This window comes from Delphinapterus leucas, chromosome 8 (genome assembly GCF_059928025.1).
Source record: "Delphinapterus leucas isolate spDelLeu-1000000601 "Yukka" chromosome 8, BTC_Dleu_Yukka2, whole genome shotgun sequence".
NCBI classification, from domain to species: domain Eukaryota; kingdom Metazoa; phylum Chordata; class Mammalia; order Artiodactyla; family Monodontidae; genus Delphinapterus; species Delphinapterus leucas.
In genome coordinates, this window is record NC_143136.1 from 62,366,562 (window position 1) to 62,393,733 (window position 27,172).

At 40.2% G+C, this 27,172-nt stretch overlaps 1 protein-coding gene and 1 non-coding gene across 3 annotated transcripts in view; one reads left to right on the forward strand and one right to left on the reverse strand.

Annotated features, from left to right (window-relative positions):
* Positions 1 to 1,131: 1,131 nt before the first annotated feature.
* On the forward strand, positions 1,132 to 1,240 carry LOC115802204 (U6 spliceosomal RNA). The gene has a single exon (XR_004022602.1). It is a non-coding gene; the product is annotated as a U6 spliceosomal RNA (small nuclear RNA).
* UBR3 (ubiquitin protein ligase E3 component n-recognin 3) overlaps positions 1,224 to 27,172 on the reverse strand; it is a 254,192-nt gene continuing 228,243 nt past the window's right edge. For both annotated transcript variants that reach the window (XM_089916715.1, XM_089916716.1), the window contains one exon: positions 1,224 to 27,017. In XM_089916715.1, coding sequence (XP_089772841.1) covers positions 26,900 to 27,017 — 118 coding nt within the window. In that variant the 3' untranslated portion in view covers positions 1,224 to 26,899. The remainder of the gene's footprint in view (positions 27,018 to 27,172) is intronic.

A 27,172-nucleotide genomic window follows, 5' to 3' on the forward strand; every position in this document is an offset into this window, starting at 1 on the left:
TTCCTGGCAGCTCTTTTTCTCAGGGGCCCACTAACAAAGGGGCCTCTCTTAAGCCTATTTGGAGATCATACAATAGAATTTAATAATGAAGACACTGTTATTTACTTCTTTGTTTTGCAGAGAGCTAGATGAAAACCTGGCTTCCCTGGGTGCTGGGTAGAATTTCTCCACGAATGGCTGGACAGTTTTGTGTTTCCAGCACAGCTCAGCTCTGTCAGGCACCTTGGCATCCACTTGGTCCTGGAACGGCTGTGCACAGCCGGGGGCCAGCTAGGAGTTTAAATGACTCCTCTGGGGCTCTGCTTTGTTATGAGGTTGCTGGATTTTGTGGTCTTTTTAGAAGCCTTGGCAGCTGCTAGCTCACTCTAGAAGCTATCCTTCTTCGGACATTGCAGGATGCCTCCCCCCCTCTGGGAACTCTGCTAAGACAAGGGCCTGGGCTACTGATCCCTCAGAGTGTGGGAGGCCAGGGGCTCAGTTTTACAAAACCAGGCCAAACTTCACTAGCGTGACTCAGTGACTAACTCTCCTGATCTCCCAGTCCCTCCAGTCCATTTTTCCCTTTCCCGGAGCCAAGCCAGGCTTCTGAAGGCTTTCCCCCTCTTCACAGATCCTCTAATTAACACTTCATCTTTCCTCTTTTTCTCTGCTCCAGTTCCATCCGCAGCTTCCTAATCACTGCATTAAAAACCACAGGTCTGATCCCACTCCTGATACGGCGTACCCGAGACGGCTTTGAGCCAAGAGGAGACGGGCTTGTGGTCACGAGAAGCAGAAGGAGCCTCCCTGGGATGAAAAGAGGCCATGTCTCTGGCTCGCAGTGTTTGGCTGGGAAAAGTGCCCTCAGAATAGTTGCTGCTGGGATATTAATTAAAGTGACTCCCCACACACTGCTTATTAGTGGCAAGGGCAAAAAGACCAAAAGAGCAGCCAGAATGAAGAAATTGTACAACACCTTGACCAGGTCCAAGTTAACATCATCTATGCGGGGCGGATCACACTGTGTGGCTCCAGATACCCTGGACAGGACTCACATCACCTGAGATTGTCTAACCTCAGTCTAACCAGGATGAAACGCCAGACAAGCGCACAGTGAGGAGCATGCTATCGAAACCAAATGGTGTGTGGTGCTCACTTTGGCAGTAACTACAGTAAAATTGGAACAGTATGAAGAATTGGTCGACCAACATTGCCCCTGCACAAAGATGGCACACAGATATGTGAAAAAAAAAAAATGGTGCGTGTGAGGGGAAGGGGGGATCAATGTCATAAAAGCCAGATTAAAGGAGGTTAAAAGACATGACAACAAAATCCAAGACCTCACCCCACACTGGATCCTGTGCTGGAAGGCGGAATGCTAGAAAGGACACTGATAAGCCATCTAACAAAATCGATATATGGAGGGGAGATTAAATAAACGTACTTTGTCAGGTATTAAATTATGTTATGGAGTATTGCCATTCTTAGGAAATACACACTGAAACATTTAGGGGTAAAGGGCCATGAAGCAGGTAACTTACTCTCAAATTGTTCAGAAAAACATTATATTATACTTATTATAATAGATATAGGGGGGCTTCCCTGGTGGCGCAGTGGTTGAGAGTCCGCCTGCCAATGCAGGGGACACGGGTTTGTGCCCCGGTCCGGGAAGATCCCACATGCCACGGAGCGGCTGGGCCCGTGAGCCATGGCCTCTGGGCCTGCACGTCCAGAGCCTGTGCTCCGCAGCGGGAGAGGCCACAACAGTGAGAGGCCCGTGTACCACAAAAAAAAAAAAAAGATATAGAGATGTATATTATATATATGTTATATATAATTTTTTCTTAACCATTATATGTGTGTATGTGTATTTTTTCTTATATATATATGGAGAGTGGAGAAACATGCAAATAATAAAGTAGAGAAAAATGATGACAATATAGGGCCTCTTGTACTATTTTTATTTTTGCAAGTTTTTCGTAAGTATGAAATTATTCCAAATAAAAATCTCAAAACTATAGCTGCTGTTCTTCTGATTCTCACATATTCTTAGAGTCTGAACCTTCTGAACCAGAACAAAAAGGACATGAGGCAACATCTCTGTGAAGCCACTCAGGCTTATAGACGCTCATGAGCTGGGAAGTATTTTGAATTTACCTATAATTCTGAAGCAAGTGTTCTACGATAGCAACCACTTTGGAGGACAGTGGGCCGCTATGAGGGAAAGGCATCAAAATGGACTCAGGAAGCCACAGCCTCATGCCAAGTCCAGTTCAGAAAATAAACAACGCCCTGCTGTCATGATCAACAAAAACAGAGACTGATTTTAAATTTCATTTTGGGGGCAAAAAAGTAGAGATGAGCATAGCACAGAGATTAAGTGTGGCCTGGGTGTCCAGTGGACCAGCAGCTGACTCCTGAGGCAAGTTGCTGTGCCCCGCTTTGCCATCGCAGCCTCAGTTTCCTTCTCTGGAGAGGCATAGTCCTCAAAGGGTTGTTATGTGGTATAAACGAGGCAGTGCTGGTGAAATGCCAGGCATGTATGAAGTTCAGGCGCAGTCAGAACACAGCAACCGCTAGGTCGCATTATTATAAAGACAGGGTCCCATCCCCCAACTCTGTGAAGCTTCCAGATGCAGTCTAAAGTTACAAAGGCTCCACTGGGTCAGAGCTCAGGGCCATCTGGGGGCTGTGGTCCTGGAAACATGGATTCTGCAGGGCAGGAAGGGGTCCTCAGTGGGAGAAAGCCTAATCTAGAAAGCCCCCGAGCCACGTGGTGTTTGCTCCGAGGGCCTTCCCGGGATTAAAGCCGTGGTTTGCTCAGGCCTCTGTCCACTGTCTGACGAGGACATGATACAGGCGTGCTTTATTCAATCAAAGGGCTGTGCATATTGGACGATTTTACCATCAAAGCCTAATCTCTGCTCGAAGAAGTTACCAATTCCTCCACTTAGGTCAAACTTCTTTGGCCTCCAAAAACTACTTTAAAAAGTGAAAAATGCCTTTAGAGAATGAACTCCCTTCTAAGAGATCTAGAAGGCATGAAGAAACCGGGGGCACAGAGGGGTGGGGTTGTGCCAGGGTGGAGAGGGCAATACCCCTCTTCCTGCAGCCCGCTCATCACCCAGTCTGGCTCTGTCACCCACCTTTCTGGAGGTGCCTGACGGCCTCTCTGTTACAATTTCAGACACACTTACTGAGCCACATGTAGATTCTGATTTGGGCCCTAAATGCTTCTTGCCCGGCCATTGTTTGCCTGTTGGGAGCTGGTTCCCTACGTTGCTAAAATTCTCTTCCCATTGCCTTCTGCCTAAATTCTACTCTCAGCACGTGGGACTTAGGATGGCCCGTTGTCAACACAGTGCACCAAGGACGGGAGGATTTTTCAGCCAGTTCTTTAACTTGGTAAAGAACAGTCCACTCACACAGTACCTCCGACTTTTTCATGCCCCAGCCATCTACTGACACCACACCGGGTGCCAGGTCCTGGGCTCGACACTAAGGTGTAGACGTGAATGAGCCATCATCCCTGCCCGTCGGGAGCTTGGCATCCAGCCAGTCCAGTGAACACAGACGGCTCAGGCAGGGTAGCACTGCGGCTCCAACACCACTGTTCATCAACGCAACTTCTGTGCCAGAATTCCTGAGCAGCTTATTGAAGACACGGCATCCAGGCCCCAGACCCCAGACCTACCAACTCAGTCTCTGGGGGTAAGGCCTTGAAATCAGCATTTTTAACAATGGAGTCTTAGACACTCCAATTCTGAAGGGCCAACAAAAGGCACAAGCCCCTGGGGGATCTATCTCTACAGGGTTCCTAGGAGCCCACAGGACTGGAGGAGGATCAATAAAATAGCACAACCCATGAGAACTCTTTAAGAAACGGGAAGCCTGGAACTTTGGGAACACAAGAGAGGGTGAAGGGGATTCACCCCACCCCAACACTGTACAGCTGGGAGACCTCTGAGTGCAGCATGGAAGGAAGTTACAGAGGCCAGTACACACTGGAACGGAGGAACGGGAAAAGTCAAGTGGGCAACGGCGCCACCTCCTGGTGTCAAGAGAGGGGGAAGCAGCCAAGGTCGGTGCTCTGTGTCCTGCACGAGAGCGCTGCAAGCTGGGGCCCTCCTGAACGCGTCAGAAAGAAACTGCAGGATGTAGAGAACGGACTTGAGGACACGGGGAGGGGGAAGGGTAAGCTGGGACGAAGTGAGAGTGGCATATATACACTATCAAATGTAAAACAGACAGCTAGTGGGAAGCAGCCGCGTAGCACAGGGAGATCAGCTCAGTGCTTTGTGACCACCTAGAGGGGTGGGATAGAGAGGGTGGGAGGGAGACGCAAGAGGGAGGAGATATGGGAACATATGTATATGTATAACTGATTCACTTTGTTATAAAGCAGAAACTAACACACCACTGTAAAGCAATTACACCCCAATAAAGATGTTAAATTAAAAAAAAGAAAGAAAGCAACTGCAGGAGGTGGGGTGAACTGTCTGCACCTAAGCTGCCAATGTCTCTGTGAGTTGTCTACTCTGAGAGGAACCTTTCTGGGCATTTCTGAAGTGTCAGGCACCAGAGCTGCTGTGGGCTTCATGACCCAGAGTACCACTAGAGCCTCCTCCCCCAAGGACTTTGTTACAGGGCCACACGCTGTGTGCTTCCAGATCTGTATCCCAAAAGCGCCATGGTGAGACAAGTCCAAACGCTCAGGTGAGCACATGTTACACCCAAGCCGAGCCATCTACACTGGCTTCAACATCGGCCTCATTGTACACACTTGGTTAATGGATTCTGTCCCTGGGCCAACTAGATCATCCTGGCTCTTGATAGCCAGATAGCCAGCCTCCAACGCCGCCAATTCAATGCTGCTTTTCTCCTGACCTTTACATTGGCTTCTGGAAACCGCACTCTCTTCAGTCCATAGAATCCTAGCTCTGCCACGAACTCATTGTATGACTTTGGGAAAGTTATTTACCTTCTTTGAGCTTCAGCTGTTTCTTCTATTAAACTTGGATAATAACATGTATATCACAGTGTTGCTTAATAAATTTCAGCTCCTTTCCACTTCTCTATAGTTGAGTGTCCTCAGTAATAGACCCATGATTTGCCATTTGAAAAGACACATTTATAATCAGCCATTTTGTTCATATTTTCATATGTTGATCTCAGTTTCAACATTTAGTTAATAGAAGACACTGACACAGTATTGTGAAGAAATTATACTCCAATAAAGTTCTATTTTTTTAAAAAAAAGAAAGAAAAGACTTTAGATACAGCAGGAAATCTTCCAATGATATTTTTCAACGGGTGGTAGGTTTTAAAGTGTCTCTAGGCCTTCCGGAATGGATGGTAGACAATCAGCCTGCCTCTTGCCTGAGAAATCAGACTAATTACTAGTGAGGCTTGGCTAATGGGGTCCTCCGGGAACTCCCTTCCTAAATGAGAAATCTCTAACTTTTCACAAAAACTCAATCTCATTTGTGCTGCTGATTCCTAATATTTCTAAATAAATGCTTGGCCTCTGGGCTTTTGTAGTCAAATAACCCAAATCAAACCAGGCTGCTGTGCCAGGAGAAAAATTTATTTTGTGTGAAAATGCTGGAAGAAATGCTTAGAATCAGTTTGGAATCACCATAGGCAAAGGCTAGCTGTAGTCCGTTCTGAGGCAAGTTTTGTGGACCTGGGCTAAGAAGTGAGTTTACCCCATTTGGGCTGAAATGGCTTGTTGAGATGCTCAAACAGTAAACACTGGCATGTTTCAGAGTCCCCAGTGTGCAAGAGGCTGGCTAGTCCCCTGACCCCAAGTCAACTGCCACACATAGGCAGGTTCAGGGTTCTGTGTCTAAGGCAGAGGAGACAAAGTCCAGGAAAGCCAGTTACCTGCCCTGCATCAACCTAGAAAGGAGGCAAAAGAGCCTCAGAAGGTAGAGGAGTTTGAGGCATGGGGCACCTTAATAATGACAGGGCCATCCACCAGTGGGAGGTCATTTGAAGACAGCCAAACTTGAAGCAGAGATACATGTAAACGCTGAGAGGAGGAGAGGGAGAAGCAAGTCAGAGTTCAGCAGAAGTCTGGAGAGGATTCCAAAAGTGACCTGGAGCTGAGAGGTGACCTACAAAGCTGGCTGGAGGGACCTGCTCCAGGAGAATCTCCAGTGACGTTGGCGGGGATACTGGAATGGTCTACCTACGAGTCCTCCCTTCGTAGTTCTCCCTCATCAAGGACTCACAACAACAACTCTTGAAATACAGGGTCAGAATATTTATAATATTAAAATACATTGAATTACTTAGATGACCCCACGCTCTTCCTCTGTTATTTTATTTTATTTTTCCTCTGTTATATTTTTACCAGCTCCTTTGGCTCTTTCCAGAAACTCTAAGAAGGGATGGTTGTCCACCCATAGCTGCTTGGGATATTCTGCATCTCCAATCTATCCTGACTATGGAATGGAAAACATCCTTCTTTTTGGCTTAATAAAGGTACCATCCCATTTTTTTTTTCAAAGAAAAAAATTGGTAGAAGATTTCAAGAAGATAAAACAAAGAGGGACAGAAATAGTTTCAGGACATAGGTTTTCATTGTAATGCAAGTGTTTGGCCAAAGCGTCCAGTAAACCCCAGTTTCTTTCCCTCTCCTCCACTCCTTCACTTGGCCTAGAACAACCTGACCAAAATCATCTTTAAATCCTTCAGCATCTCCATTCTCCAGTTTCATTCTTAGCGTTATGTACCTCCCCTCCAGGAAATAAGCTTAGGCAGAGGCCTCAGTCACCAATGTAAGACTATAAAGGTCATTAAAGGTCTGTCCCTAGGGAGAGCAAGAAAGACTCTCATTTCTCAGTGACCATGGCTCTCAACCCATAGTATACATATGGACCACTTGGGGAACTTGTTAAAATGCATAATCCGGAAGCTTCTTTCAGAGTCAGTCTGGGTGGGTCTCAGGAATCTGCATTTTTAAAATTCTAGTAGTTAAATCATTCTGAGTAATTCTGATTCAGGTATAAAGAAGACAGGTCTGAAAGCCTGTTTTAGGGCTACATCAACATGACAGTGAACTTAGAGAACTGGTCCCAACTCCTAAGAGAAGTAAAGGATCATTTCCCTCTACTTCTCTAGACCAAGAAGAAGTGATTCCCAGGATATGGACCCTCAAAAGTCTCCCAGGTTCAATCCTCCCTCTCCAAGATGGCACTCTGTGACCGCCGTTACCCACAACAGCTGCTGCCTCCTTTTAAAGATCACCAAAGAGCGAGATTCCACAGCCTCCCAGGCAAAGTCATTCCAGTGTTTAATTGCCCTTCAGTTCAGTTCTTTACATTTAATCAATTGTCTCATTGCAAGACTTAACAACTCATGCTCTGTTCTCTGTGGAGATGGAAAAACAACAAGCTACTGTACAATTTCTAACCCTTCATTGTATCAGAGTGTTGAAGCCAAAAGGGATTGCAGATATTATCTGACACGACCCTTTTATGCTACCTATGAGAATGCTTGTCCAAAGACATGTATATATTCAGTGGGTTTTAGTTTCCATTGCCTACAGAACATCAAAAGGAAGCTGTCCAGGAAGTAAAGGTAGCTTTACTAGCTCCCAATACTCTGTATTTTCTATTCTATTCTGTTGCCCTAATTTGGGGATGGGAGAATCCTCTTAGCCTTCTCTGTTTCAGAATACACATATAAACTCCTTCATTATTCCTCCAAAAAATGTATATTCCATTCTTGTAATCATTTTAGCTGTTTGTCTTCAGATTTTCCTTTGCTCCAAATAGGGTTGCCTGATATAGCAAATAAAAACTGAGGATACCTAGTTAAATTTGAACTTCAGATAAACAACTAATAATTTTTAGTAAATAGTCTCCATGCAATATTTGAGACATGCCTACACTTTAAAAAAAATGTTGTTTATCTAAAATTCAGTTTTTGGGCTTCCCTGGTGGCACAGTGGTTGAGAGTCCGCCTGCCGATGCAGGGGACACGGGTTCGTGCCCCGGTCCGGGAAGATCCCACATGCCATGGCCCGTGAGCCATGGCCGCTGAGCCTGCGCGTCCCGAGCCTGTGCTCTGCAACGGGAGAGGCCACAGCAGTGAGAGGCCCGCGTACCGCAAAAATAAATAAATAAATAAAATTCAGTTTTTACAGGGAATCCTGTATTTGATCTGGCAACTCTCATTCAAACATTCTAGAAGTATATCAATTAAAACTAGACACAGAACTCTTCCTATCTTTAGCAATTCGTCATAGTCACTAAGGACACTCCCACCTCGTGGTCTTTACATTTGAAGCTCCCTCTGCTAGAGTGTTCTGCCCCCAAATATCTGTGTGGTTTCATCCCCCACTTCAGATCACTGTTCAAATTTCTACTTATCAAAGAGGTATACTCCCTCGCCATCTTATAGAAACCTCAGCATCACTTTTCATCCTTCTTATTCTGATTGACTTTTATCACCTGCCATGTTTATCTAATTTATATAGTTTTTATCTTCTCCCTTAGAGTATGAACTCCGTGACAGCAGGCATTTGGCTTTATTCATTGCTATATCCCTAACATGTAGAACAGTGCCTCACATACAATAGGTCTATATATTAGTTATTTAATGCTGCATTAAAAAGTACCCCAAAGTTTAGTGGCTTAAACAATAATCTCTTACTGTTTCTGAGGTCAGGAATTCAGGAGTTGCTTGGCTAAGTGGTTCTGGCCAAGAGCCTCATGAAGTTGTGATCATGTTGGCTACAGCTACAGACATCTAAAGACTTGACTGGGGCTGGAGGATCCACTGCCAAGGCGGCTCACTCATGTGACTGGAAGATGACGTGGGCCCTTGGCAGGAGGGTTCAATCCCTTTCCATGCCAGCCTCTTCACAGGGCTACTATGGTGCCTGTGTGAGGTTGTCTTCAGTCATACACTGTCGCTTCCTTCATATTCTACTGATCACATAGGCCACCTCTGATTCGATGTAGGAATAAACCTATATTACTTTTCTACTGCTGCATAACAAATTACCACAAAAGGAGCAGCTTAAAAGCACACAAATCTGTTATTTGTAAGTCAGAAGCCTATGCAGGACTCTTTAGGCTTTTTGCTTAGGATCTCACAAAGCTGAAAACAGAAACATACACTCACAAAGAGAAAACAAATTCTAAAATTATAGACCTAAATCTAAACATAATAATTAAATGTAAGTGGTCTAAATATGCAATTAAAAAGATAGATATTATCAGAATGAATTTTTTTAATGTCCCAACTATATGCTGTACCCAAGAAACTAACTTCACATATGATGATATAGGTAAATTTAAAGTAAAAGGATGAAACAAGATATATCATGCACACATTTTCAAAAAAGAAAAAAACAAAAACTGAGTGGTTATGTTAATTGTAGACAAAGCGGACTTCAGAACAAAGAAAATGACCAGGCACAAAGAAGGACATTCTATAATGATACAATGATCACTTCACCAAGAAGACATAACAATTCTAAGTGTGTATGCACCAAACAATAGAGCTTTAAACATAAAGCAAAAACGCAAGAACAGAAAAGAGAAATATCCACAATTATAGTTGGAGACTTGACACTCCTCAGTTATTGATTGAAGTAGTACACAGAAAATTTGCAAGGTTATAGAATTGCTGGTGTGAACAATTACCATTGGCAATTGAACAGCACCATCAGCCACTGGCATCTAATTGATGTTCATAGAATTCTCAACCCAACAACAGCAGAATATGTATTTTTTTTCAAGTACACATACACCATTCACCAAGACAGACCACATACTGGGTCATAAAAGAAACCTTAACAAATTTAAAAGAATTGAAATCTTACAATATATGTTCTTTGACAATAATGTCATTAAACTATAAGTCAACAACAGAAAGAAAAACCAGCAAAATCTCCAAACAGTAAACGCTTACTTTCGAAAAAAAATCTCAAGCCAATAATCTAAGCTTCCACCTTAATAAACTAGAAAAATAGGGAAAAATCACAAAATCAAAAGCTAGTTCTTTGAAAATAACAATAAGATTGATGGACATCTTCAAAGACTGAAAAGAAAACAAAAATAAAAAACACAAATTCCCAATATCAGGAATGAAAGGATATCATTATAGATTCAATATGCATTAGTAGGATAATGAGTAAATACTATGAACATCTCAATTTTTTAAATTAGATAAAATGAACCAATTTCTTAAAAAATCAAACTACCAAAACTCACCCTAAATGAAATAAATAACCTACATAATCTTAAAACTATTAAATCCATGGTTAAAACGTTCTGAAAAAGAAATTCCCATGCCCAGACTGTTTCACTGGTAAATTCCACCTAACACTTAAAGAAGAAATAGCACACATTCTACACAATGTTCTTGCAGAAAGCAGAAAAAGACGGAATAATTCCCAACTTATTTTATGACACTAGCACTACACTGATACAGCAGTACAAGCAAAGTATAGACTAATATACCTCATAAACATAGATGCAAAAATCTTCAGTGAAATATTAGCTAACCAAATTCAGCAATATAAAAAAATAATAGTATACCACCACCAAGTGGAGTTTATCCTAGAAATGCAAGGCTGGTTTCAATAATCAAAAATCAATCAATGTAATCCACTCCATCAACAGTCTAAAGGTCGCACCAATTGATGCAGAAAAGGAATGTGACAAAATTTTACATCCATTCATGATTAAAACTTTCAGCAGACTAGAAAGAGAAAGGAAAGAGAAAGGAACTTCTGTTAAAGCAGTGATCCCCAAGCTTTCTGGCACCAGGGACCAGTTTCGTGGAAGACAATTTTTCCACGGATGGGGTGGGGGGGTGATGGTTCAGGAGGTAATGCGAGCGATGGGGAGTGATGGGGAGCGGCAGATGAAGCTTTGCTCGCTCACCCGCTGCTCACCTCCTGCTGTGCGGCCTGGTTCCTAACAGGCCACCAACCAGTAGTGGTCTGTGGCCCAGGGACTGGGGACCCCTGTATTAAAGGACATCTACAGGACTTCCCTGGTAGCTCAGTTGTTGAGAATCCACCTGCCAATGCAGGGAACACGGGTTCGAGCCCTGGTCCGGGAAGATCCCACATGCCTCAGAGCAACAAAGCCCATGCGCCACAACTACTGAGCCTGCACTCTAGAGCCCATGAGCCACAACTACTGAGCTCGCGTGCCACAACTACTAAAGCCCACACTCCTAGAACCAGTGCTCCACAACAAGAGAAGCCACCGCAATGAGAAGCCCACGCACTGCAATGAAGACTAGCCCCTGCTCACTGCAACTAGAGAAAGCCCATGCACGGCAATGAAGACCTAACGCAGCCAAAAATAAAATTAAGGAGATCTACAAAAAACCTCTGCCTAACATCATACCTAGTGATGAAAGGCTGAATACTCTCCCCTTAGATCAGGAACAAGGGAAAGATGTCTGCTCTTACCACTCCTATACAGTATCATACCTGACATCCTAGCTACTGCAATGAGGCTATAAAAAGTAATAAAAGGCTTACAAGTTAGAAAGGAAAAAACTGTCCCCATTCACAGACAGTATGATTGTCCTCAAGGAAGGATCTGAGAAAGTTACAAAAAGCTCCTAGAACTAATAAGTGAGTTTGATAAGGTCACAAGATACAAGACCAACACACAAAAATAATTCAACTTCTATATATTAGCAATGAAGAATTAGAAACTCAATTTTTTAAAAAAATACTACTTACAAAATGAAATCTTTATCAAGTACAAATATAATATTCAGCCTTAGATTGTTTTTCAAACTCCTACTATAGGAAAGCCTTTAAAAGTTCTAAAGTTCAAAAATAGACAAAACTAAGCCATGGTGTTAGAAGACAATAGGTCTTTGATGAGGAGAAAGGATGTAGCATTTGGGGCAGGGCACAGGGGGATTTCTGGTTTCTCTGGTAGTATTCCATTTCTTGACTTGGGTGATGATATATTTACTTTATGACAATTCATTAAAGTAAACAACTATGAATTGTGTACTTTTCTGAATATGCATTCAACATCAACTTTTTAATAGTAATGATAAACATAAAAAGAAAGTATAGAGGACTATCATTTGTTGAAACATTTGTAAAACTGCATTTTGAAGTTACAATTTGCATTTGGCCATTAACCAGAATGATCTGAGAAGTATGTTGATTTAATTTAACCTTACCTAATTTACAAAGATCATTAGATCTCCATAAAATCCTTTTGTTTCATAAAATTTTCCTCACCATCACCCATATTTCCCTCACCATCATTACCTATCAAAGACAGCAACTGTTGTTACAATGGTAACGTTAATCGTCCTCACAAAACTTGATGCTTTCATTTGGGGGGTGGGGTCTTAGGGTCAGAGAGTTGGGACAATCATCTTCCACCTACACAATGTCCATCTTTTGTCTTGTTTGTTTCCAGCATCCCCAATTCTATTTCCCACTCTGTCCTCCCCCTGCCCCCAAACATAAGGACCTAGAGAATGTTTCCTTGAGATTTATCTTTGGATGTTAATATATTCTTTAAAATTACAAAGGGTACAAAGTTACAGTTATACAGGATGAAGAACTCCTGGAGATCCAATGTACAGCATGATGATTACAGATAATAAAACTGTATTGTACACTTGAACTTTGCTAAGAGAGTAGATCTTAAATGTTCTCACCACACACACACAAAAACCGATAACTATGTGAGGTGATGAATGTGTTAATTAGCTTGATTGTGGTAATCATTTCACAATGTATACCTGCATCAAAACATTACATTGTACACCATAAATATATATATACATAATTTTCATTATATGTCAATTATACCTCAATAAAGCTGGAAAATTATGTTTTTATGTGTATAAATTTTTAATTTACATAAATGGTTTGTGCTATAAATATTATTCTTTTTTCACCCAACACCACGGTTTCGAACAATCATCTCTCCAGCTATGTACGCTTATAGTTCATTATTTCTGACTGCTACAGAGCTTACTCAATGTGTATCTACTACTTCTGTGATGAATAATAAAAAAGCACTGTAAACCTCCTACCCATGTCCCATGCAAAAAGATTCTCTGTAATAAATATCCGGGGTTGGGATAGCTGGGTCATAAATTATATATGTATATTCATCTTTGCTAGGTACTGCCAGAATACCACACTTTAGTAGAATATCTCATTATGCTTTCAGTTTGTATTTCCCTGTTAGTGAGGTTGAGTATTTCCTTCATAGACATATTAGTCATTTAGGTTACTGGTTTTGTGAATTGCCTATTCATATCTTTTGCCCATTTTTCTACTAGGCTTCTAAGTACTTTTTACTGATTTAAATAAGTCTTCCCAAAAGCACAAAGTAAACAGTTGATAATTTTGACATCAAAATTAAGCATTTCTCTTCCATAAATAACACTATGGGCAAAACTCAAAGTAAACAGACAGTTAACCAAATGGAGGAAGATACTGCAGCATCTAAAACATCAAGGGAGTCTCCATTCTAACTTATTCAATCCTCCCAATGAGCCCAGAAGTCAGTGCCCTTAAAACTCCCATTTTATAGGTGAGAAAACTGAGACCAGAAACACTATATAACTTACCCATGATCAGAGAGCTAATTAGATGATTCTTCGATTCAAAGGTCTATGCTCTGGGACTCCTGGTTTCCGTTTCCACAAGCAAGGAGCTTGAGTAGCCACTTGGTCTTAAGAAGTAAAAACCTGACAGGCTGAAAAGTCAACTCTCTTGATTCCATAAGAGAGGGGAGGACACAAGACAAACTGCAGCCTCCAAGCCTGGAGAGACAGGCAAATACCGGGAGTTGTAGCTGCTGGAGCAGACTCACAAGCAGAAACAGCTGCGGGAGCCAGTGCTGGGGTAGGAAAACCTGAACTACAATCGACGGCTTGCTGGAGGCTCAGTGCGGACCACAACTCTGAGAGTTAAAACTCCATAAGGACCTGGTCATGGGGGGCCCACAATACTGTGAGATTTACCTCCAGGAGCTTGACCAGTTTCCCACAGTAAATATCAGAGAAAAATGCCTCATCCGTCTGTCAGGGGGAGGGGAAAAGCGCCACGCACTGCAACGCGTCAGAGCACTCTGAAATGCGCCAGAGCACTCTGTTCTCTTTAGCAAGGCCTGAACTCGGCGGGGAAAGTAGTTATCAGAGCCTGACCTGCTGGGGTATTTTCAGAGTCTAAGTGACCAGGGGAAGGGAAATACCCAACTCCAGCCAGCTCTAAGCCATCCAGTACCACTTCAGGGGGGAGAAAAAATAACTGAGAAACAACCAAATACATCACGTCTGGCTATCAAGAAAAAATTACAAGATGTACCAAAAGGTAAAAAAACACAACTTAGGGCTTCCCTGGTGGCGCAGTGGTTGAGAGTCCGCCTGCCGATGCAGGGGACACGGGTTTGTGCCCCGGTCCGGGAAGATCCCACATGGCGCGGAGCGGCTGGGCCCGTGAGCCACGGCCGCGGAGCCTGCGCGTCCGGAGCCTGTGCTCCGCAGCGGGAGAGGCCACAACAGTGAGAGGCCCGCCTACCGCAAAAAAAAAAAACAAAAAAACAACAACAACCTTAAAGAGACAGAGCAAGCATTTGAACCAGACATGGCAGGGATGTTGGAATTATCAGACCAGGAATTTAAAACAACCGTGATTAATATGCTAAGGCCTCTAATGGATAAAGTAGACAGCATGTAAGAACAGATGGAGAGGGCTTCCCTGGTGGCACAGTGGTTGAGAGTCCGCCTGCCGATGCAGGGGACACGGGTTCGTGCCCCGGTCCGGGAAGATCCCATATGCCGTGGAGCGGCTGGGCCTGTGAGGCATGGCCGCTGAGCCTGTGCGTCCGGAGCCTGTGCTCCGCAAAGGGAGAGGCCACAACAGTGAGAGGCCCGCGTACCGCTAAAAAAAAAAAAAAAAACAGATGGAGAGTGTAGGTAGAGAGATGGAAATCCTAACAAAGCACCAAAAAGAAATGCTAGAGATAAAAAAACACTGGAACAGCAATGAAGTAGGCCTTTGATAGGCATACGAGTAGACTGGACACAGTTGAGGAAAGAATCTCTGAGCTAGAGGATATAGCGAGAGAATCCTCAAAAACCAAAAAGCAAAGAGAACAAAGACTGAGAAGAAGAACAAACTATCCAAGGACTGTGGGACAACTACAAAAGGTGAAACATACACATAGGGGGAGTACAAGAGGGAGAAGGAGAGAAAGGAAGAGAAGAAATATCTGAAACAATAATGACTGAGAATTTCCCCAATTTAGTATCAGACACCAAACCACAAATCCAATAATCTTAAGAACACCAAGCAGGATAAATGTCAAGAACAAACAAAATAAACTACACCTGGGCATATCATCTTCAGAAACTACAGAAAATTAAAGATAAAGGGAAAATCCTGAAAGAAGCCAGAAGGAAGAAACCTTTACCTATACAGAGGAGCAAAGATAAGAATTACCTCTGACTCCTCCTCAGAAACCATTCAAGCAAGAAGAGAATGGAGTAGAAGACCTCAAGTGTTGAAAGAAAAAATCCATCAGCCTAGAATTCTGTACCCTGTCCAATCATCCTTCAAAAATGAAAAAATAAGGGCTTTCTCAGGCAAATAAAAATTGAAGAAATTTGTTGTCCAGTAGATCTGCCTTGCAAGAAATATTAAAAGAAGTTCTTTAGAGAGAAGGAAAATAATATAGGTCAGAAACTTAGATCTGCATAAAGAAAGGATGAACATCAAAGAAAGAAGAAATGAAGTAAAATTAAAAATTTTATTTTTCTTATTCTTAATTGATCTAACAGATAACAGTGTTCAAAATAATAATAGCAACAATGTGTATTAGATTTTATACACACACATGCTTTTGTATACTTATATATAAGTGAAATGAATGACAGCAATGGTACAAGGGACTGAGAATTAGTATTATTTTGTTATTATAAGGCACTCATACCACCCATAAAGTGGTATAGTGTTATATGAAAACGGACTTGGGTTAATTGTAAATGTATATTGCAAACTCTAGGGCAACCATTTTCAAAAGTATTTTAAAAAAGAAGTATAACTGATACACTAAAAAAGAAAGAAAATGGAATCATATAAAATGCTCAATTAAAAGCACAAAAGGCAGGAAGAGTGGCAGACAAAAATAGGAACAAAGAACAAGGTCAACAAATAGAAAACAGTAACAAATATGGTAGATATTAATTCAATTATATCAGTAATCACTTTGAATGTCAATGGTCTAAATGCACCAACTGAAAGACAGAGATTGTCAGAGTGGGTCAAAAAGCAGAACCCACCTGTATGTTCTCTACAAGACACTCACCTTAAAGACCCATGTAGATTAAACATAAATGGATGAGGAATATGCCATGCTAACGCTAATGAAAAGAAAGCAAGAGTAGCTATACTAATTTCAGACAGAGCAGATTTCGAAGTAAGGAAAGTGATCAGGGATAAAGAAGGGCATTATATGGTGGTAAAGGGGTTAATTCTTTTAAGAAGATGTAATAATTCTTAATGTGTATGTGCCTAACAACAGATCATCAAACAGGCAAAAACTAATAGAACTGCAAGGAGAAATGGATGAATCCACTATCATAGCTGGAAACTTCAACACCCCTCTCTCAGAAATGGACAGATCCAGCAGACAGAAAATCAGTAAGGACACAGTTGAACTCAACAACACCATTATCAACTGGCTACAGCTGACATCTACAGACTACTTCATCCAACAACAGCAGAAGACACAATTTCCTCAAGCTCTTATGGAACATTTACCAAGCTAGACCACATTCTGGGCCATAAAACACACTTAAACAAATTTAAAAGAACAGGAATCCTATGAAGTTTCTCTCAGACCACAAGGAATTAAACTAGAAAGCAATAACAGAAAGATAACTGGAAAATCCCAAAATATGTGCAGATTAAATAATACATTTCTAAATAACACCTGGGTCAAAGAAATCTCGAGAAATTTAAAAATATTTTGAACTAAAGAAAATGAAAACACAACTTATCAAAATTTGTGGGATGCAGCAAAAGCAGTGCTCAGAGAGAAATTTATAGCATTGACTGCATTTATTAGAAAAGAAGAAAGATCTAAAATTAGTATTCTAAGTTTCCACCCTAGGAAACTAGAAAAAGAAGAGCAAATTAAGCCCAAAGTAAGCAGAAGAAAAGTCTATGCTTCTAACAGTTACCTTCTATTTCCTCCTAGTAGATTGAGAACATCAGCCCTCTACTTGCCTATCTTGTATCTCTTGTTCCCTTTCTCCTCCTTCAAGGTCCATACTCCTCAAGAATATCAGTGTCTCCAATCCTAGGAAGTTTTTATAGATTTCTTTTTTTTTTTTACTATACTACATTTATAGTTGTTTGTTTGTTTTTACTATACTACTAGCCATTTGTGGTTCATACCATAAATGCATTGCTAATTACCGTTTATAGGTAAATTAATGTTTCACCAACCACAGCATAACCCCCTTGAGTATATGTACATTTTACTTCTTTGTATTCCCAGGAACAACCAACATAGGGTCTTGAATTTAAGGCCCTCAATAAGTACCTGTTGCTTTAAAATAGATAAATACATAAAACACCTCTATATTCCTCTATCCTACTTCTTGTCATCAATTTCCACAGACAATAAAAGATAGAAATGTTTGATATTTCTTTTAGGCACACTGTCTGGTTTTCATTTGGTCCTTGTCATAAGTATTGGTGAGCTTCTTTTTTTTTTAAAGTGGCTAATTTAGTAAACAGTTACAGCTGAAATATTTGAAAGATTTAATTCTGCCTTTGGCCTGACCATTCACTGGTTGAATCATCTTAGGACAGTTACTTCTGTTACTGTTTTTAGTTTTCTTACCAGTAAAGGGTGGAAGATTGTCTGCATCAGGGTCTTTAGGACAGAATAACACAAGAACATAGAGCCTACATAAACATGGTGGATGGGTGAGTTAAAAAAGAGCATTGGGTCACTGTTAAACCCCTTAACTGATGAAACTCTGTCCTATAAATCTATATATGTGGACATATGTAGGTATATCTTTTATCATATATCTTTCTTTTTCAAAATAGTAAAATAAGTATAATGGTGGGGGACAGAGTATTATTGGAATTGGAAGCTAGCCAGTTAGATCTGGAGGCAAACGGAACTGAATCCAAGAAATTTTAAAAAAAAACAAAAAACTTCAAGGTTGATGCTTAAACACAGTTAAGGGGGATTGAGAAAGGCCTCAAATTGGTTGTCAGTCAATAGGTCTAGAACAAAGATATCAAAGAGAGATGGACTGAACAGAATCACCTGCCTTAAAAAATACAGATTTACAGGAAGTTGCAAAGATAGTACAGAGATGACCCTATATCCTGCACCCAGTTTCCCCCAATGCTTACATCTTACATAACAATAGCATGATATCAATACTGGGAAACTAACATTGGTAAAATAGGTGTGGGTGTCACTTTATCACATGTGTGGATCTGTATAATCCAATACAGAACTACAATCAAATACAGATCTATTCGATCACCGTAAGATCTCCCTCTTGCTACTCTTTACAGTCCGGGTTTGCTTTTAAGGAAGATAACAGTAAATAGAGAGTGAATTAAAAGCCATGTCTGGGAGAACTTCCAGGGAAGCGGGTGTGGAGAAAGTATGTGGAAGAAGACCTACCTGTCGCTAAGCCAGACTCTCCAGTGCATCATGGAATCTTGGTTGCGGACCTCCCACCTTTGCTGGTCGCTCCTGTGAGAGGCCAAACTCTTAAGTGGGAAGAGATCTGAATTTCCTGCTACATTGTCCCCAGATCTCCTGCACAACCTTCCTCATCTCCTGCCCTGCATCTCCGCCACCCTGGCCTAGTCACTCACTCTCTGGCCTCCTATTCACTAAGAGACAAGTTGCACTCAATCCTCAAGTCCCTTAGTTAGGGACATCGACTTACCTAGTCTAACAAATACCCCCACCTACCGTACAGTAACCAGACCCCACAATTACCTGCAAATGGAAGTATTCCTGAGACTCTGCCCTCTTTCACTGGGTCTTATCCTCATGGCCTCACAGGAGTCACCCCAGGTTTGCATCTCACGCTCCAACTTCCTGTGAGAAAACTCGAAGTGTAGGTCATTGGAACCCCAGAACTATCCCAAACTCAATCCTACACTCTAACAAAAAGCTTCCCCCACCGTGCTCTCTGTTGTTGTGACTAGAATCATTACCCACTCGGTAATTTAATAACTTTAAAAAATAAGTAATTTAATTTTAATAAATAAGAGTTTAGAAGGCTCAGTAACTCAATTCCCGTGTCCCTCACCTCAAGTATCCAGTAGATTGGGCTTTTGAGCACCTTTTTGCAGTTCCTTAGTTTTCTCTCCATTTCCCTCAGATCCTGATTATTTCTCACACGGACCACTAAAATAATGATTCAACTCCTCCTTCACAGTGCCACAGCACTCTGCCCTTCAAATCTCAGAATGGAGCACATCACTCCCCTACAACACCGGGGATTGCTCATCACTTTTAACGTGAAACTCTTTTTGGCATTTAAAGGCCTCCATTCCCCAGGTACAGTGTGTGCTCTACAGCTAACCTGCCTTTGCTTCTGCTGCACTTTACCAGCCCGGAAGGCCCCGATCGCTTTTACCTGTTTAATAAAATCCTATGCATCCTTCAAGGCCACTTTCAAAGCCATCTTCTTGGTTGAGCCTTCTTTGATCTCCCAGATGGAATGAACCCTTCTTGGCATTCCCATGGAACTTCATTCTAACAATTATTTAAGTCTGCCTAGAAATAAGGTTCATGCACATTTTTAACATTGTGGCCATCTTAATCATTTTTGATATTGCAAAATACTGAAGACAATAAGTTTGAGTTAAACTAGGGTTTGCATTCCAACTCCTTTACTGACTGTGTGATGTTGCACCAATTAGCCTCTCAGCCTAATTTCTTCATCAGTAAAATGGGGAAATAATGTCTGTCCAATAGGGTTGCTATAAGAATTAAACAGTATAATGTGGACAAAATGCCAAGCACAATGTCTTCTTACTCACAGTCATTAGCTCACTTCTCTGCTCTGTATACCTGACATCTAAGGCAAGGCTTTACGAACAGCAGGCTGTTAAAATGTTTCTTGAATAAAACTGATAATACTGATGGGAGAAAAGTGTATCAAAAGAGTCCAAGGGATTACAGCTAGAGCCACAAACTGGCCAAAAACTGAGATGAGATCAGGAAGAAAATATTTTCAAAGAGATAAAAAAAAAAGGGGGGGAAGGATGAGCTTTAGGAAGTAAACTGATAAACAAGGATTCCTGTTGGGGGAGGAGGGCAGAGTGTGTGTGTGTGTGTGTGTGTGTGTGTGTGTGTGTGTGTCCTAGTGAACACCAATAGTAATAACACAATCAACCTCACCTTAGAGGCATTTGTTCAAATTGTGCTCATATTTTCAAATGTTCTCCCATCTTTCTATCTTGTCAAAAATGCTGACCACTGGGGACACTCCCACTCTTTATTCATCCATTTCAGATTATTTGCAACAGAGCAAGTGCTTTCACAAATGCTTTTCTCAATCACTAGTATAATTAGTTCACAGGCTTCGCTTTCCTCCCTCCAGCAACTCAGGGTCCTGATCTAGCGCTCGCTCTACTGCGCCATCTAGTGAAGTTGGTATGAAGAATTACGGGATAAGGCTTCCCTCATGGCGCAGTGGTTGAGAGTCCGCCTGCCGATGCAGGGGACCCGGGTTCGTGCCCCGGTCCGGGAAGATCCCAAATGGCGCAGAGCGGCTGGGCCCGTGAGCCATGGCCGCTGAGCCTGCGCGTCCGGAGCATGGGCTCCGCAATGGGAGAGGCCACAACAGTGAGAGGCCCACGTATCGCAAAAAAAAAAAAAAAAAAAAAAAAAAGAATTACGGGATAGCTGAGATACGGGAAGTGTACTCCAATGTTAGGATAAAATACCTTTTTGTTGTAAAAATTTCCCCAACATACCAGACTAAATATCAGTGAGCTTACAAAACAGGGTTGGAAATGCCTAAAAACATGTGTGATAGGAGTCAGACCTGCTAGCTACCATGAAGTCTTGTTTATTTCCCTCTATAAAATAAAATCAGTATCCCAAGCACCGAATAGGAGAAAAGACATAGAAGAGCCAAGAGTTTAATTTCCCTCACACATCTGAAAGAACCTTACTGCTTAAATCTTATGGAGAAGTAAAATTATGTGATGAATTTTTTTAACAGCAGAGTTACTGTATGGTAATATCATAGATGAGAACCATATCATAGATGAGAATGGTAAAATAAACTATTTTTATTTTACAGGTAATTAATAGTGGAAGATTAGGGAGAAATTAATTTGTTTGAAGCAGCTATTCCTTTAAATAAACAAGAACATTTAGGAGAAATTGCTTGCCTATAACATCCATTTTAAGGCAAGCAATCAGTATGTGTACACCTGGGTCTACAAGATGATGGAATCATCTCTACATAGTCATTCACCAGGGATATCCCCTTTGGAAAAACTAAAACCAAAGTGAAGGGCATTGATCTGAAGAAACGTAAAGGTCATTGAAAAAAATGACCCGAATGTCACATAAGAAAAGAGAAGCTTGGAGATAAAGTTATATAATTTTGATTCCTTTACAGTATCCATATGATACTCAGAAGCCTCAGATGACCGCTGCCCTGGCTGACACCTTGATTGCAGCCTTGTAAGAGACTCTGAGCCAGAGCCACCCAGCTAAGCTACTCCTGGATTTCTGATCCACGGAACTGTGACCTAAAGAACACTGTTGTACTGCTTTAATCTTCGGGTAATTTGTTACACAGCAATAGATAACTAACAGTTGGAATCACTTAATCTGCCATTACTAGAATCCAGAAGTGTCTATATTCATTTATTCATGTGTTAGCTATTGTCTCCCCTGCACAGATGAGAAACCGAAGCGTGGCAGGCATTGAATTAGCTATCTAAAAGCCACTCAATCTGTTTTTCCCCTTATATTTCTCTAGCACTGGGGCTCAAAAGCCAAAACACTTACCTTCCCAGATTTCTTTGCATTTAGTAGTGGCCATCTGACAGTACTGACTAATGATATGTAAAAGTGTGCTGGGAAAGGACTTCCCTTGCTAAACAAAGGACAAAACCTTAGGAAGAAGCTTTTGTCCTATTTTCCTGCCTGGAAAACAAGGTTAGCAGTCATCTTGCTTTCATCCTCATAGTAGCCATGAGGTTGAATGATACACTCTAACAATGTAGGAAAGAAAAACAGGAAACCTAGATCCATAATGATTTCCTTGTGCAGATGCCCCTTTCTGGTCTGCCTACCTTCAAATTTCCTTTTACTTGAAACTAATAAACCCCTTCCTTCTTCAAGCCATTGCTTAGCCAGGTTTTTGTTGTTTGAAAAAGGGCATATTCCTAACTATACTGAGATAAAGAGAGGTAATTCAAACCCAGCTCTGTTGACTTTATGCCCTAGACTCAGATGGTAACATACCATCTGAATAAGAATAAAAACCAATTGGAAGTAGATTTTGATGCATACATGACCAGGTGTCCTGCAGACACGGATAAGTCCTGGACACTCTAGGGAGAGTTAGAAAATTGTGTTCTACGGCTCTACTTCATTGTCAATTTTCTACTTTCTCACCTCCAGAAGCTATACCTTGGCTTCTACCGCTACCATTTCATCAAAACTGTGCTCATCAAGGATATCACTTAGTCCAAAATACAATGAATTCTTTTGTAGCTTATATGTCACTTAACCTCTCCACAGCACTTAATGTTTACTGGTTTCTCTCTCTTAAAATACCCTTCCTTCTAGGATTTCACTTTTTTTTTTTTTTTCTTTTCTTCCTATCGGCCTCTCTTCTCCTTTTCAATCTGGTCCTAATCATCATGTAGAAGATAATCCATTCTTTACCTGTATACTAAAAACCACACCGTATTGATTTTTTATAAGCCTTTTTACCTCTCTGTAAAAAATATATATACATAAGTGTATGATGTACATTTTACTTAACTCTTTTTTATGGTTTCTACTATGTATGACCAATGCAGCCATTGCCTTAAAATGTACCATGTAAATATAAACAGATATCAGAAAAAAACCCTGTTGATCTCAGGGGCCCTATAAAGCCACAGAACCTTTCTAATTGCTTTCATTTAGATGTTATGGCTTCTAACCCTACGGGGCTCTCAGTATGACTTCTGTGGTACCTCTCTTTATTTCTAGCCTATTCTCTCCTACCATATGTCTAAACATTTAACTCAAGCTCCCACATATACTAGGCCTGTTCCACTATCAACTCTTATCTGCTCCTCTGCACTAATAAGAGGTAATCAGATATGAATCCTCTTTGCTCTAGACTTTTTTCCTTTCTCTTGTCGCTTTTTCTTCCCCTCAAGCTTTTATTTGTGCTCTTGACTCTACTTCTCTAGCCTGCTCTTGGGTTTGGCTGCATCAATTTTGGTATTGCTGCATTTTACATTGATTTAACTCACACAAAGGCAGCTCTACATAAGGTCCCATTATGCCTTTTCTTGTGTTGCATCAGTTGAAGTTAGCTTCACTCCACTGCTAGTTGATTACTGTACACTAGAATGGTAGGTAATAGCTCTTCCATAGTTAATGTGCCTCATTACCAAGGGAGCTTGAAGTGCCATGAATAGAGAAGTGATCACGTTGCCATTCAGCTCATCCCTGATGAACTAAGCAATGCTTGATATCATCCAGCCAGATCATAACGTTAAAGGAAAGAACTACGTGGTGTGAATGGGACTGAGACAGTCACAAGTCTTCTGCTCTCCCACTAACCATCAAGTGTCAGGCATAACCACCAGTGAATGCACCTTGTCTTTGTGTTTTGATTCCAGTGGTTAAAACCATGTTGTTTTGTTTTGTTTGTTGTTGTTGTTCAACATGACCTCAAATGCAAGCCAACAACAGGAACCTGAGAGTTAGCAGTTACAATCCTGGAGATGTTACAGAAACCCTTGGGCCACACCTCCTCTAATACTGCTGTTACCTCCAAGCCTTCGGTGCTTTCAGTCAGCATCTTTTCTAAGTCACAGAAATCAATATCAAATTACATAAAACAGAAAAAAAGGTTTGTGAACACAAATGGATTCCTAGTTGATAACTGGCTGGTGAGCTACAGGATGGAGGGGTAGGGGCAAGGACTGTCAATTCAAACAAGATACAGATCAATCAAAATAAACATTATCATAAAGCCTTCAGATTTCTTAAGTTTAGCTGGGGATTCTCAGAAAGCAGAAAGGACCACAGCAGTGTTCTTCAGATCTGCACATCCATTTCCTTCTCTAAAAACCCATTTCCTCTCCCTTCACCCATTTCCTGATTCTAAAAGAACACTTAGCAAAGGCTTTGCATTAGTTATGAGACAAAGACAGAAGAATCAGGAACTAGCTCTGTAAATAAGTGGTTAAAGGAAAACCAAACCCTTTATATTAACTCCACCTTACAGCAACTATGATGTTACGCTTTGATCTTTTCATCTATGTTCACTTACACATATTATTGTCAATATCTTTGAAAAAAAAGAAAAACATGTAAGAATTAAACATTTTAAGGACCTTTCACAAACCAAATGACAGTAGGTTTTTATTAACATATCTTACAATGTTGATTATTCCTAGTTTTGTAATTTCTGCTTGCTTATAAAGATTGATTTAGCTTCTACAGTAATGTACTGTATTTAAATGATCATTCATACAAGGTATCACACCAGTACATTTTTTTGAATAATATACACACATCACTCTAACTTGGACCTGTTATTTTTAAAAGTGGGTTTATAAATGGGACTTATAAAAGTTATGGGGAAAAAATTAAAGTTCTAGTTTAGCAGCATGCATGTATGTAATTCAAGTACAATTTTCAACCAAGTGCTTTTTAAAATTTTACTGGTGACTAATTCACCAATATCAAAATAAACACTATCAAATACCCAAATTTTAATGTTAAGGCTAATATTTTCACTTCACATCCGTATGCACAACCATAAAACATTCCATTTTAAATATGTAGTAATCAAAGTCTGAGTACATTATACCATGTATATATAGCATCAGAGTTTCAAACTGTATAATTATTCAAGTTCATGAATCCTGTGACAGTATTTACTAGAGATGTAAATTAGCATTTTGTTCTTCAACCACACCTGAAGAACAAAAGTATCTGGTCTGGTATCCATAATGACGGATGCAAAAAATAAGACAGGCTGAACTTATGATACAGTATTTAAAAAAGTAGCAACGTGTTGGAAAGAACAGCTGTTTAATTAAACAGAATCATTCTAGTCTTTCAGAAAGTTAACTTAATATTTTGGAAATGTATATAAAAATAGCAAACTACTTCCATATTGTATTTTTATTGTAGAGCTATAGGTAATTTTTTGACTTTTTGAACATATTTGAATATTTACTCTTCTGTTTTAATGCAAGGCCATCGTTTAATGTCCACTTTTATATCCTGTAATATCATGTCATTCAATAATTTTTAGAACACAGATCTGACTTTATTTTTATAGTTTATCATTAGGTGTTTTTTAGTTTATTTTTACATGTAAAAATGTAATTTTATATAACAAGCCATGGAAGTCCAAAGTACCAGGAATTGCTTGATAGCACTATGTATTAAATAATCATCAAATTATTGAATCATTTGGAAGAAAAATTTTGGTAGCAATATATCACATGCTTTTCTGTCATCTTCCCTCTGTAAGTACAGAGTGGGTTTTAGCGCAATCATTTTCATTCTTACTAACTTAAAAACCCTACAAACATAAATTGCTTTTCACAGCAGCTTCTAACAAGAATGCAGATGTACAGCTCATTCATGAGGATCATCACCACTGAGCTCTTTTTCTTCCCTTTTAGGAAACCGAGCAGAAAGAGCAGTGATAACACTGCACAGATACAATACAGATGAACCTCTTGAGCTGACAAGGAAAGTTCCAGAACTATGCTTCATTTGTGGGGAAGTCAGAGCATTTTTCCAATCCAATCATTTAAACAAAAACTTGGTTGGTAATAAAAGGTGGGCATGCAGAGAATCAAAATCTGCCATGTATATGTTCTTAAAACTTCTGATTTTATAATAAAATCTGTTTGTTACTACCTCAAGTGATTCATCCAAATGAAATGGCAAATTTTGATTTTTAGGGACTCCCCCAACCACACCTGTCCCCCAAAATGTACTGTATTATATTAACAGCAGCTATCTACTTATTTTACAACTATTTCAATTATTTACCTGGGGAGAATATTTATGAAATTCCTGAGAATGAATTAAGTTTCAGCAAAGCCTTAAACTTTTAACAGATTCCTCACAATAAGAAAAAAATGTAAAGTTCTACTATTAGACCAAATTTTACTATACAGTATTTCACATAAATCATGTTTTACATTTTTTTCTAATTACATACAGCAAAAAATCTCAAATCAACACAAGAATGGCAGAGGGAAAGGATGCATTACGTTTAGCAGATGCAAATTAAAATACACAGATATAAAGAAGCAGTAAAACTTTAAATAAATCACACCCACTCTAAATATCAATGAATAGCAGATATGCATTGTTGGGAGAATCCTTTTTAAATGATTTTGTCAACAAGTTGTGCTTCTTATTAATTGTGGACTTAAACAAAAAAAGGACCACTAAAGAATGGTTTAACTTCTTACTTGTTATGCTCTCCATATACTTAAAAAAAAATTATTATACCATTAATGTGATTACCAAGCACCTAATTTTGGAAAGGCTTTATAATGTATGTTTTCTTTCTTTCCCTCAGCAAAAGCGTTAATCCCCCAAATTAAGTTAAAGCTTATTGTTGATAAATTCTTAATGAAAATGATATAATGCAATGCTAAGGTGGTGAGTCACAGCCCATTGTAATGTGGACCCCATCTTTTATTGATGTGATCAAAAGTATGAGAAATCCACTGTTGTTCAAGAACTTTGTATCTTTCTTTACAAATGTAGAGAGGCTTGCCTCGCCTAGAATAAAAAGGGAAAAAAAAGTATTAAAAGTAATATAATACAATGAAGATTTCACACACATTTTTAAAAATAGATTCCTTATGGCAAAAGTCTCACATAGTAATTTGGTTTATTTCATATTTAACATGATGATGGGGAAAATATCCCCCAAA